The sequence below is a fragment of the Cetorhinus maximus genome, chromosome 2 (assembly GCF_964194155.1).
Source record: "Cetorhinus maximus chromosome 2, sCetMax3.hap1.1, whole genome shotgun sequence".
Lineage (NCBI taxonomy): Eukaryota > Metazoa > Chordata > Chondrichthyes > Lamniformes > Cetorhinidae > Cetorhinus > Cetorhinus maximus.
This window is the reverse complement of record NC_135880.1, coordinates 8,786,251-8,800,615: the sequence shown is the minus strand read 5'-3', so window position 1 is coordinate 8,800,615 and position 14,365 is coordinate 8,786,251. Positions and strand designations below refer to the sequence as shown.

Here is a 14,365-nt window from a genome sequence, read left to right as displayed (position 1 = left end):
GCCCGTGGATGAGGTTCCATGAAAAATGCGAAGGCCGCCTGGGCTCTTCGCCTGCCCCCCCACCGCCCCCCTCCGCCAACCTTAAGGGAGGACGGGGCAGCTCATTTAACTATTTTAATTAGTTTTTAACGGGCCTAAATAGGCCTTTGACAGTTCGGCGAACGTGCAGCCAAGTTGGTCCCGCGCCCACCGAACTGAAAATCTAAATGACGCGCAGTGATGTCGGGACTCATGCCTGACATCACTGCCCATCATTTTACACCTTGGCGAGTGGGCCCCGCCCCTGCCCCCCAGCCCCCGCCCCCCCCCACCCCCAACCCTGCCCCTGATCCCACCCCCGACCCTGCCCCTCCCACGCCCTGACACCCCAACCCCGCCCCTGCCCCGCCCCCGACCACGCCCACGCCCACGCCCCGACCCTGCCACTCCCACGCCCTGACCCCCGCCCCCGCCCCTGCCCCTGCCCCTGCCCCCGCCCCTGCCCCCACCCCCACCCCCGCCCCCACCCCCACTCGCCGAGGGGCAGCCAACCGGAAAACTCTTCCCATGGCTTTGTGAAAGGGAAATTGTGGCCTGAATTTTAAGCTCAGTGGGCCACCAAGATCAGGGGGCCTGGGATCGGCCGGAAGCTGACCGCGGTCAGCCCCCAACCACGATTTCACGCTGGCTGGTCAATTAACGGCCGGCCAGCCAGCATGAAGCGCGTGCTGATAAGCTCAGCGTTGCCAGGGTGGGGGGTGGGAGGAGAGTGGGCAAAGGCGTCAACATAGGCGCGGGCAAGTGGGCAAGTGCTGAGAGAAAATTCCCTGAAGGCAGAGAGAACGCCTCAGGGAGCTGCAGATCCGAAAATGTCCCAGTAAAGTTTTAAAAAGCAGAAAGAAAATGTCCGAGCATCACAATCAGGCACCTGAAAATTTGGATGATAAAAGTGCTGCCCATAGATTGTTATTTTTACTCTATTTCATAACGGAAACCTCACCCCACCCTTGGATGAGGTTTCATGAAAAACATAAAGACCATCCGGCCGATTTGCCCGGCTGTCAACCGTGAGGTTGGATGGGCGACGAAAAGTAACAGACAATTGCGCCATTAATGGGTTTATTTGTCCTCTTAATTGTTGGCGGGCGGGCTTCCGACTTTACATGTGGCCGCCACACGATGACATCGGGAAGGCCGCCCGATGTCATCTCACGTGAGTTCGTGTCCAATCAGATTGGGCGCACACCCACTCAATCGACATAAAATTCAGCTCCGTGTTTAGCCATCCTATTGGAGTCCTTTAAGGAAGTAACATATGCTGTGGATAAAGGGGAACTGGTGGATGTACTGTACTTAGATTCCCAGAAAGCATTTGATTAAGTGCCACATCAAAGCTTATTGTGGAAAATAAAAGCTCATGGTGTAGGGGGTAACATTTTGGGATGGATAGAAGATTGGCTGGCTAACAGGAAGTAGAGAGTAGGCATAAATGGGTCTTTTTCAGGTTGACAAGATGTAATGAGTGGTGTGCCACAGGGATCAGTGCTGGGACCTCAACTGTTTACAATTTATATAAATGACTTGGATGAAGGGATTGAAGGGATTGTTGCCAAATTTGCTGATGACATGAAGATAGGTGGGAAAGTAAGTTGTGAAGAGGACATGAGGAGGCTACAAACAGATATAGATAGGTTAAGTGAGTGGACAAAGATCTAGCAGATGGAGTATAACGTGGGAAAATGTGAAATTGTCCATTTTGGCAGGAAGAATAAAAGAAAAGCATATTATCCAAATGGTGAGAGATTGTAGAGTTCTGAGGTGCAGAGGGACCTGGGTGTCCTAGTGCATGAATGACAAAAGGTTAGTATGCAGGTACAGCAAGTAATTAGGAAAGCTAATAGAATGTTATCATTTATTGTGAGGGGAATTGATTACAGAAGTAGGGAGGTTATGCACAGTGCACTAGTGAGACTACATCTGGAGTACAGTGTACAGTATTGGTCTCCTTATTTAAGGAAGGATGTAAATGCCTTGGAAACAGTTCAGAGAAATTTTACCAGACTAATACCAGGAATGGGTGGGTTGTCTCTTGAGGAAAGGTTGGACAGATGGGTCTTGTCTCCGCTGGGGTTTAGAAGAGTAAGAGGTGACTTGATTGAAACATATAAGACCCTGAAGGGTCTTGACAGGTTGGATGTGGAGAGGACGTTTCCTCTTGTGGGAGAATCTAGAACTAGGGGTCACTGTTTAAAAATAAGGGGGCGCCCATTTAAAACGGAGATGAGGAGAACATTTTTCACTCAGAGGGTTGTCAGTCTTTGGAACTCTCCTCCTGAAAAGGTGGTGGAAGCAGAGTCTTTGAATATCTTTAAGGCAGAGGTGGATAGATTCTTGGTAAGCAAGGGGGTGATAGGTTATCGGGGGTAGGTGGGATGCAGATTTGAGGTTACTATCAGATCAGCCATGATCCTATTAAATGGTGGAGCAGGCTCGAGGGGCTGAATGGCCTATTCCTGCTGCTTGTTCGTATGTTCAAGACCCCAGTATCGCACAGACAATCCGAAAACCATCCACGAGGTCGAGGCCAGTGACCCAGAGGATACACAGCCTCTCTTCATGGATGACATCAGACAATGCGGCTCTTCATTCTGGAATGCAGACATCATGGTGAACGGCCATCTAATAAACTTTAAGTTAGATTCAAGTGCCAGAGTGACTGTCCTATTCAAAGAGGAACCATGTCTCCAAGGCCTCTGGATCCAAATGACGGACACCCCACTTTAGGGCTCAAAGGGAGTCCAACTCCCGGTCATTGGCATGATGCAGGAACCCTTGAGGTATGACAATAAACAGATCACGGACCTGATGTATGTCATGCAGGATCAGCCCTTCTCCATCCTCAGCAGGGATGCCTGCACAGCACACGATCTTCTCCAGCCAACAGGAGAGGTTGTCGCAAAACTATCCTATTTATCATAATACTGTTGTAGGCTTATGGGTGTGAGTGTGGATGGTTCTGTCTGCGTGACTGATTTAATTAGACTAGAGACGCTTAGACTACAGGATTGAAATTCTCAGAAGAGTTGGGTGTAAAGCAGACTTTTGAAATGGAGATGGATAAGCTTGGGTGAAGGTTCCACAGATAGGGTGGGAATGGAATTTGCATTTTTAGATAAGTGAAGGGGTTGTTTGATTTTCAATGAGGTGGTCTAATGTTTACAACTAACAAGATAAGTGAGGCAAAGCATTATGTTTATTTTTTCCAAAAGTGCCGACCCATAATAATGACATGAAAGATTTTTATATGATGGAAAAAGTAAATTTCCAGGGACATGTAGAACAATAGGATTTTACACATTAAAGAGAGAGAACCATATATAACGAAGGATGGAAGGCTATGTTGGGGTGTGGCCGTGGAAAACCTGGAAAGATATATCAGGTGAAACAGCCTTAGAAAACGCCAATAGGCACTTTGAAGAAGTGCTGCTCCCATAACTAAAGTTGAGTTAAAAAGTCTTTGGGATTCCACTGTTGAGTGGGTGCTGTGGTAACCTTGCTGGATTGCCTATTTAAATTTAAAATCTATTTTGGACTGTTGCCTTAAAGGGGGCGTGTAGTTGGGAGTCAAGTGCAAAAACCTTCTCGTAATAAATACAAATTGCGAAACCATTGTGATATCTTGGCCAAGTTTCCCTTGTAGATTTGGTCTGCCTGGCACATATCACATGCCATATCATAACAAAACTGGGGGCTCTTTGTGGGATTTTTAAAAATTCCTTGATTAGCTTGGAGGTGGTGAATCTTAAGGTTGTGGGTACGAGAAGAACATTGGACTCAGGAGTTGGATTGTGGGATTTTAAAGTGGCGAGACTGCAAATATGGCTTTATCCATAGCTAAGACTTTTCTGGGAGCAGAAGACATAACCCTGATTGGTTTAGAAAAAGTAACTAAGGTTGAGTTAACAGAATTGAGGGATAAGTTGCAGTTAGGGTTAACTGCAGGGCCAGAGAAAGCAGATATAATTGAAGTAATGGCACAGCATTTGAGATTGGAAGGGATACCTGAAACTAGTGAATCAGTTGAATCAGCTAAGGTTCAGTTGCAAATGAAAAAAATTTGAGTTGGGGGCGAAAGGTGAGGAACAGGAAAAAGAACATTTCAAAGGGAGGTGGAAATGAGAAAACCTGATCTTCAGAGGGAGAAATTAGCAATAGAGGAAAGAGAAAAGTAAAAGGATAGAGAATATCAGTTTAGACGGCTAGAAGTTAAAAAGGTGATCTCAGATGCAGGGGAAGGTTCTTTTTTTTATTCATTCATGGGATGTGGGCATCGCTGACTAGACAAGCATTTATTGCCCATCCTAACTGCCCTTGTTTAGAGAGCATTTTTTTAAAGAGTCAACCACATCACTGTGGGTCTGGAGTCACATGTAGGCCCGACAGGGTAAGAATAGCAGATTTCCTTCTCTAAAGGACATTAGTGAACCAGATGGGTTTTTACAACAATGAGCAATGGTTTCATGGTCATCATTAGACTTTCTATTTTTATTGAATTCAAATTTCACCATCTGTCGCACTGGGATTCAAACCTGGTCCATAGAGCATTACCCTGGGTCTCTGGAATAACAGTCTGTGACTATACCACTCTGCCACCACCTCTGACGTGGAAACAACCACTTTCAATTTCAAACCCAGTGGGGAGATGTGCAGAAAGGGATGTAGAAGCATTCTTTATTTCATCTGAGGAGATAGCTAAGCACAAGAAATCTGGACATTGCTTTTACAGTCTAGGTTGGCAGGCAGAGCTCATTAGGTATATGCATTGCTGTCAGAAGAAATATGGGGTGGATTATGAGGCAATAAGAAAGGCTATTTTGAGTGCATATGAGTTGGTTCCTGAGGCGTACAGGCAGAAATTCAGGAATATAAGGAAACAGCCTGGACAAACTTATATTGCATTTGAAAGTGTAAAACAAAGTAATTTTGACAAGTGGATACAGGCATTAAAGTTAGAGACAACACATGCAGCTCTGAGAGAAGCAACTCTTTTGGAAGAGTTTAAAGATTCAATTCCTTCTGTCGGTGAGAACTCATGTGGAGGAACAGAGGGTTAAAACAGTAAGACAAGCAGCAGAGATAGCTGATGATTATGAGCTAGTCCATCGATCCAAACCTTTTTCTCGTCATCCATTTAAATCCGGGAAGCATAGAAACAGGAAAGGTGAAAGGAAGAGAAGGAACAGTTGGAAATTTTCAGGGAGTTTCTCCTCCGGCCAGAAAGGAAGGTGCTGATGGTAGAAGTGACACTCAAAAACTGAAGTATTTTCATTGTAATAAGGTGAGGCACACAAAGTCAGTGTATTGGGAAAACCCATTGCAGTAGTTAGAATACAGAAAAGCTCTGGAAATAAAAGCATTGTCTGAGATCCAGAATCGGGTAAAGCCAGCTGTTTGTGTACAGGTGAAGCAGGAAGAATCAGTAATAGGTAATGAAGTGGGAAGGTGTTCACAATTTACCCAAGGGAGTGCTGAAAGGGCAGGTTACAGAAATGTTTAAAGATTTTCTGTGTGAAGGGAAAGCCTTTCCATGTGTACAGGGTGGAGCAGGCAAAGATATTAAAATTTTAAGAGATACAGGGGCTAGTCAATCCTTAATGTTATGGGAGAGTGATATTTGTTGTCCAAAGGAAGTATTGGAGGGAAAAGTGGTAATAAGTGGGATTCATGGAGATGCTAAACCTATTCCATTGTGGAAGGTAAATTTAAAAAGTAAGTTGAAAACAAGTGAAGTGTTTGTTGGAATAGTGGAAAAATTGCCCATTACATGGGGTTCGATTTATTTTAGGTAATGATATGGCTGGGTCACAGATGTTGGTGATGCCTATTGTAGTTGAACATCCTGGATTGTTTCCAGATTGTGTAGTAATGAGAACACAAACTCACAGGTTGAAAGAGGAAGAGAAGGGGTTTAAAAGGCAGGGTAAAGATGCTAATATTCAATTAGCTGGATCTGTCTCTGAAGAGATTGTGCAGGAAGAGAAGGTTGAAGAGAATGAAACGGAAGTGTTTAGTAAAGTTACACTAGTAGAGTTACAGCAGAAGGATTCACAAATAAAGAAGTTATATCGGACAGCTTATTCAGAAGCAGAGGCAGAATGTATTCCAAAATGTTATTCCCTTAAAGGTAATGTATTAATGAGGAAGTAGAGACCATTCTCATGTTTCAGCAGAGGAGAAATGGATGGTCATACATCAAATAATTATACCATCTGGATACAGAAATAAGACATTGAGAGTAGTTCATGAAATTCCAATAGGGGAACATTTAAGAATTAGGAAGACTCAGAGACGAACATACAAAAACGTTTTTATTGGCCTGGATTGCATAAAAATGTAGTCAAATTCTGTAGAACATGTTACACATGTCAGGTGACAGGAAAACCTCAAGCAGTAACTAAACCGCCACCTTTAATTCCTATTCAAGCATTTGAGGAACCTTTTAACAAGGTCTTGATTGATTGTGTAGAGCCCCTCCGAAAGACTAAAAGTGGAAATTAGGACTTGCTGACAATTATGTATGTGTCTACAAGGTTTCTGGAAGCGATACCTTTACGAAATATTACAGCAAAGAGAATTGTGGAAGAGTTGACTAAATTTTTTAACAGGGTATGGGCTACGGAAGAAATACAGTCAGATCAGGGTTTGAATTTCATCTCACCGCTGTTTAAGGAAGTAATGAGCAGCCTGGGGATAAAACAGTTTAAGTCAACAGCTTATCATCCTGAATCACAAGGTGATTTAGAGAGATTGCATCAAACCTTGAAAACCATAATGAGAGCGTATAGTCAAGACTATCCACAGGACCGGGATATGGGAATTCCATTCTCGTTATTTGCTATGAGGAATGCTCCTAATGAATCCACTGGGATGTAGTCATTTTGAATTAGTCTAAGGTCTTGAAGTAAGGGGACTACTTAAATTGATTCAGGAGACGTTAGTGGGTCAGAATTCGGAAACTACTCTCTTGGATTAGGTGATAAACTTCAAAGAACAGGGCCTGTGAGTTAGCTAAGGAACATTTTAAGATATCACAGCAGGTGATGAAGGCAAAGGCAGATAAAAGGGCCCAAACTTGTGCTTTTGTTGCTGGGGAGAAGTTGTTAGTCTTGTTACCAGTGTTAGGTGAACCATTAAAGGCAAGGTTTAGTGAGCCTTACAGGATTGAAAAGAAACTGAGTGAAGTAAACTATTTACTAAATACTCCAAATAGAAGAAAGAAGCAGAGGGTGTGTCATGTAAATATACTTAAAAAGTACTTTGACAGGGAAGGTAACCAAAAGGAGGTATTAGTGGTGGTAGAGAAAGAGAAATAGCTAAAAATCAAAGATTCTGAAAAGGACCTTCCTCTAATCAAATTGGACAATGAGGGAGTACTTAAAATTTAAATGTAACATTGAGTTACCTTCCAACAAGTGTCAAAGTGAACTGGAGAAGCTATTGCAGTCACACAAAGCTTTTTCTGAGAATAAGCTGGGGAGGACAAATTTAGCTACACATGGGGCAGGATTTTCCCCCCCCGTCGGGGACGAAGTTGAAGGGCAGGCGTGCACAGGCGCGCTTCTGATCGGCACCCCCCCCGGATCGGGTGCCATTTTACGTGGGTGGGCCAATTAAGGCCCGCTCAGTGTGATGTCTGCACGGGAGCGCATAGCGCTCCCTGTGCGGGCGGGGAGGGGGATTCCTTGAGCCGAGAGTGCGCTCTTTCACACATGCGCACGAAAGAGCACACTCATCTCCATGAGGCTAAGTGCAGCCTCAGGGAGATCAGCTCTAAATGTAAAAAAGCTAAAAATAGAACATTAAAATTTCCCTGACATGTCCCCTCATGTGACACTGCCACATGAGTTGGGACATGCCCATAATTTTTACAAAAACTTTGTTAAAACTTTTTTAAAACCTACATGAAACCTCATCCCGCCCGTGGATGAGGTTTGATGCTTTTTCTAATTCCCACCGGGGCCCCTGGCCTGCCCGACAACCTTAAGGTATGATCTGATGTTTACAACTAACAAGATAAGCAAGGCAAAGCAATACATTTATTTTTTCCAAAAGGAAAAGGCCATATTGACAACATGAAAGATTTTTATATTATGGGAAAAGCAAATTTCCAGAGACATGTAGAACAATGGGATTTTATACATTAAAGAGAGAGAGACATATATAAAGAGGGGTGGAAGGCTATGTGGGAGTATGACCCTGGAAAATCTGGAAAGATACACCAGGTGAAACAGCCTTGGAGAACATCTCTAGCCACTTTGAAGAAGTGCTGCTCCAATAACTAAAGTTGTGTTGAAAAGCCTTTGGGATTCCACTGTTGAGTGGGTGCTGTGGTAACCTTGCTAGATTGCCTATTTAAATTTAAAATCTATTTTGGACTGCTGTCTTAAAGGAGATGTGTAGGTGGGAGTCAGGTTAACTAGGAATTTGGGGATTTGTTATAATATCAAGTAACTGTAATCTTATGTATGTGATTGAATTAATTTGTTTTGCTAATAAATGTTTTAATTTAATTTTTAAAACCTCTTAAAGTTGTTAGTGGACTCATCATTTCTAAATTCAGGTCAAAAATCTTCTCTCAATAAATACAAACTGCAAAACCGTTGTGATAGCTTGGCCAAGTTTCCCTTGTGGATTTGGTCTACCTGGCACATATGACCTGCCACACCATAAAAAAATGAAGAGAATCACATCCCAGTACAACCTCCAAACCACCACTGAGAGCAAGAACTTCTAGAGCCTACCACTCTCCCAACCGGACAGCAAACAATATGTGGCAGGGGAACAAAACCTCCAGACCGCCTGAATCTCTGATGTCAAGGACTTGGGGGGGAGATGAGGTATAAGAACACTATTACTGCATGCCCTTAGTGTTAATGCTGTTAATGTTTATAATGAATTAGCATAGGGTTAGAATAGTTTATAGTTGTAACAGTAAAGTTGGTACAGAAGGTCCATAGTAATGTAAGACTTGAAGCAAACTGGAAGTAACCTAATGTCAGTCTCTATCGAGGGGATATAGACTTGGAGGGGGCTGGTGTAGTAGAAGGATCTAAAGAGTTAACATGAGACTGAGTACAGTACCGACCACACAGTTATTTAAGAAGGCACATAGACTTGAGCATGAGCCCATCTAGAGATGAGTAGTAATGTGTAAGGACCTAGAATGGAGTCCTCTCCATACCTACTGCAAATATGTACAACGTTCAGGGGTGTTAATACAGACTTGTAACTTATACAAGGCTGCTTCATGGTGTCCAAGTAGTATCCTTCAAGCATAGCGACAACAGAATATATCATGGTAAAAGTGGTAGAAACCATCAAGAGCTACACCATGCCCTGCGTTGAGTCCCACTTGTACTTTTTCCCTGTCCTCACTGGACTAAGACTGGATCTAAGTTCACCCCCACACCTCCCCTAATGTTAAACCTAAAAAAGGATCATTCAGCTCATCTTTAAATCCCACCTGTAACCTCACCTCACTCATAGCACCACAACGGACAAAGGATATATTGGTCTGGGAAGGAGTGCAATGCAGATTCACCAAAAAGTTATCACATCTCCAAGGGTTAGATTTTTAGAAATTAGGTAAAGTTGGCTTTGTAACAAATAGGATTCTTCAAAATATTATAGAATTCTTATGGAGTTAGTAGGAACAGTGTGAGGCCACTGTGCAGAAAAATTTCTCATCTCTCTCTGGGAAAACACATAAACAGTCTCTAGAAATGTTGTGGTCTCTTGGATCAGGCTGCCATGCTGACATTCCTAGGGCAGCGTCTTGTCCCCCTATACAAGTGTCCAGTAAAGGCTAACAAATGGGTCCAAGCGTGAGGTCAACTAAAAGATGACCTCAGGCTGAAGTGATGGACAAAGTGCCGACACCTTGGGTACCTGTCCTGTCGTCATTGGCCAGAGCTATTTGAATAGTGATTAACAGGGTCAACAATCAGCCCCTGGAAACAAAGTATATTAATGGCTGACTGGAGTCAGGGGGCAGTCCTCATCAGGCAGCTGCCTTCTTCAGCTGGGGGGAGACCAGGGATGATGGAGGAAGACCAGGGGAAGATGGAGGAAGACAGGGAAGATGGAGGAAGAAAGGGGTGATGGAGGAAGGCCAGGGAAAGATGGAGGAAGACAGGGAAGATGGAGGAAGAAAGGGATGATTAAGGAAGAAAGGGGTGATGGAGGAAGGCCAGGGAAAGATGGAAGAAGACAGGGAAGATGGAGGAAGAAAGGGTTGATGGAGGAAGACCAGGGAAAGATGGATGAAGACAGGGAAGATGGAGGAAGAAAGGGTTGATGGAGGAAGACCAGGGGAAGATGGAAGAAGACAGGGAAGATGGAGGAAGACCAGGGGAATATGGAGGAAGACCAGGGTTGATGAAGGAAGACCAGGGGAAAAGTTTTCTAATGCCTTGGCTACTGAACAGAATGCTGCCACCTCCAGCCACAGGGATCAGCACTCACCCTGACCATCTGACTCTTCACCCTCTGGGATCAATAAACTGCTCTCACCAGTCATGGGTCACATGTGTTTCCTGTTTATTTGTTCATGCATCGTATCTAAACTGTTGCTTCTTAATAAACTTAATAAATGACCTTAAAATCACTTATGAGCTCTGGACTGCCTTTCTGGGGTGATCTGTGACTCCTGAACCTTGAAACTTACGGCTTGTAGTCACTGGAATGTGGAAGGACAAGGAGTGATTTGACTGAGATTCTTTGGATTTTAAAAATTGAGAGGGTGGATAGAGTGAAACTATTTCTGCTGATGTGGAGTCTAGGACAAGGGGATATAACCTTACAATCAGAGCCAGACCATTCAGCAGCGAAGTTAAAAAAATATTCTTCACAAAGGATGGTAGAAATCTGGCACCCTGTCCCATAAAAAAAGTAGATGCTAATTCAATTAATAATTTTATATCAGAAGTCAATAAATGTTTGCTGCCCAAGGGCATTAAATCACATAGAGCTAAGGTGGGTGGCTGGAACCAGGAGACAGATCAGCTGTGATCTCATTGACTGCTGGAACAGTTTTGAAGGACTGAATGGACTCCCCCTCTTCCTATGTTCAATGTCTGATTCTGATCCTCTGTGAATTTCCCACCCCTCTCTTCACCCCACTATTAACAGCAGATGCTCCATCTAATTGTCTTTTCTTTATTCTTTCATGGGGCGAGGGCTTCGCTGGCTGGGCCAGCATTTGTCGCTCACCCCTAGTTGCCCTTGAGAAGGTGGTAGTGGTGAGCCGCCTTCTTGAACCGCTGCAGTCCATGTGGTGTAGGTACACCCACAGTGCTGTTAGGGAGGAAATTCCAGGATTTTGACCCAGTGACAGTTAAAGAACGGCGATATATTTCCATGTCAGGACGCTGAGTGCCTTGGAGGGCAACTTGCAGGTGCATTTGTTGCCCTTGTCCTTCTGGGTGCTAGAGGTTGAGGGTTTGGAAGATGTAGTTCAAGGAGTCTTGGTGAGTTGCTGCAGTGCAGATGGTACACACTGCTGCTACTGTGCGTCGGTGGCGGAGGGAGTGAATGTTTGTGGATGGGGTGCCAATCAAAGGGCTGCTTTGTTCTGGATGGTGTCAAGCTCCTTGAGTGTTGTAGGAGCTGCACTCACCCAGGCAAGTGGGGAGTGTTCCATCACACTCCTGGCTTATGCCTTGTAGAATGTGGACAGGGCCTGGAGAGTCAGGAGGTGAGTTACCCACCACAAGATTCCTAGCCTCTGACCTGCTCTGCAGCCACAGTATTTATATGTCCAGTTCAGTATCTGGTCAATGCTAACCCCAAGGATTTTGATACTGGGGGATTCAGCAAAAGTAATGCCATTTAATGTCAAATGCTTGGTACTTGTGTGGTGTGAATGTTACTTGCCACTTGTCAGCCCAAGCCTGGATATTGTGCATGTTGAAACAGGAACTCAGCTCTCTGGGTGAACTGTAACCTGTAGATGGGGCTGTAATGACAATAAATGATGTTTCCTCTTCAAATTGACATTAAGGATGCTAGTTGCATTTATATAACAGACCTACTGTAGAAAATATCCCAAAAATGCTGCACAGACTTGGAAGAAAAAAAATGAAGGAAATGTCCGGAAGGTGGTCAGGGTCAGGGTTTTAGAAGAGGAACAGAGAGACAGAGGACAATTCCAGAACATAAGGCCTAGGCACAGCTTCCAAAGGTGAGGCACAAGAGGCCAGCTAGAAGAACAGGAAATTCATGTCCTCAATGCCAGGGGAAGGTCCATGCCATGAGCCTGGTAAGTTGGCACAAGGCCTTCCTGAAAGGAGGCAATTACCAAGATGAGTTATATAGGTCCAGATTTAATAATTAATTGAATTGAAATGCCTGGGCCTACTGGATTATTAATCCAATGTCATTACCACTACACCACCATCTCCCACAAAGGGCAATGAGATGTCGACTATATAATCTGCATTAGTCATGTTAGTTGAGAGTGAAATATTGGCCAGGACCCCAGGAGAACACACCAGCTCTTCTTCAAAATAATGATGTAGTAATTATGGTTTTATTTAGTGTGTAATGTACCTTTAAGAATAATACTGGTTAAGGAAGATCACATGATCTGTAGTAACCAATAGGAGAGTAGCATAGGCTACCTCTAGCTGTCAGTGCAGAGATAGAGTTGGAGTTGAAAGCACACGTGTAGTTGCTGGTGAGTATGTTGTAAATAAACTTAATGTTTCCACCCAAAAAGTGTCTGCAGATCAGCTCTATCAACGATAGTAGTAAATCGGCCACCCTTAAAACAAGTGACTGTGGGATCTTTTCTGTCCGCCTGAGAGGTCAGATGGGGCCTCGGTTTAACACCCCATCAGAAAAGCACTGCCTTTGACAGTGCAGCACCCCCTCAGCACTGCAGCGGGAGCGTCAGCCTGGAGAGAGAAATATTAACAGAGAAAAAGGCATGGCAAACTAATACTGTAGGTGCCATATTGTGCATCACACTCAGGATTGGTGCCTGGTGCAGAGAGACAGGAGACCAACAAAGGGTCATATGGGGGTCACAGGTGTTTTCTAGCCCTCAGGTTGTACGGTCACTTAATCTGTGGAAAGAAAGAGAAGAGTAAATATTCAACTGAAGTTAGTCCAATAGACATTCAGTAATTTAGGTTTACTATATATGAGATATTTAATATATAAGATAATATTGAAATTGGAATTAGCACTATAAAGTAAGGCCACATCTCTAAACTCAAAGTTGAGGAATATGCTTAAGATTTTTGAAGGACACAGAAGATTGTAGCGGTTTTATTTGGGAAATATTATTCATGTACACTGTCTACAAGGCACAAGTCAGGAGTGTGATGGAATACTCCCCACTTGCCTGGATGAGTGCAGCTCCCACAACACACAAGAAGCTCGACACCATCCAGGACAAAGCAGCCTGCTTGACTGGCACCTCATCCATCCACCACCTTAAACACTCACTCCCTCCACCACCGACGCACAGTAGCAGCAGTGTGTACCATCTACAAAATGCACTGCAGGAATTCACCAAGACTCCTTCAGCAGCACCTTCCAAACCCACGACCTCTACCATCTAGAAGAACAAGGACAGCACATGCATGGGAACACCACCACCTGGAAGTTCCCCTCCAAGCCACACACCACCCTGACTTGGAAATATATCACCGTTCCTTCACTGTCACTGGGTCAAAATCCTGGAACTCCCTCCCTAACAGCACTGTGGGTGTACCTACGCCACAGGGACTGCAGCGGCTCAAGAAGGCAGCTCACCCCCACCTTCTCAAGGGCAACTAGAGATGGGCAATAAATGCTGCACGTTGACAGTAACTTCTTGTCACACTGGATGTCACACTATGGATGTCACACTATGGATGTCACACTTTATCACATCCTCTGACTCACACGAGCAATGCCACGTGAGATCTGACAGGTGTGTATAAAAATATTCATGTTGATATTAGATACAAATAGATACTGTGTTTTAAAATGTTTGGTGTATTCATTTTTTTCATTTGATATTGGGATGTGAGCAAGGCCAGAATTTATTGCCCATCCCTAACTCCCTTGGAGAAGGTGGTGGTGATCCATCTTCCTGAAGTGCTGCAGTCCGTGTGGTGTGGGACAGAGTGGTTTCTTCTGCAGTGAGTGGCTTCCTAGGCCATTTCACAGGGCAGTTAAGAGTCCATATGTAGGCCATGTCGGGTAAGGACAGAAGATTTCCTTCCTTAAAGGACATTAGTGAACCTGATGGGTTTTTTATAACCATCTGGTAGCTTCATTGTCATTAATGAGATGAGTATTTTATTCTAGAATTATTAATTAATTGGATTTAAAT

General features: G+C 44.1%; 1 protein-coding gene across 2 annotated transcripts in view; it reads right to left on the bottom strand.

Moving 5' to 3' along the window:
• Positions 1 to 14,365, bottom strand: part of LOC144692173 (uncharacterized) — a 45,967-nt gene that overhangs the window by 7,961 nt on the left and 23,641 nt on the right. Inside the window, exon 5 of one of the 2 annotated variants that reach the window (XR_013579283.1) lies at positions 13,009 to 13,106. Coding sequence is in view for 1 of the 2 variants with exons in the window: in XM_078560702.1 (XP_078416828.1) it covers positions 13,102 to 13,106 (5 nt within the window). In the remaining variant the exon portion in view is untranslated. Of the gene's footprint in view, positions 1 to 12,344; positions 13,107 to 14,365 lie in introns of those variants that run through there. The other variant, XM_078560702.1, reaches the window with a different exon arrangement.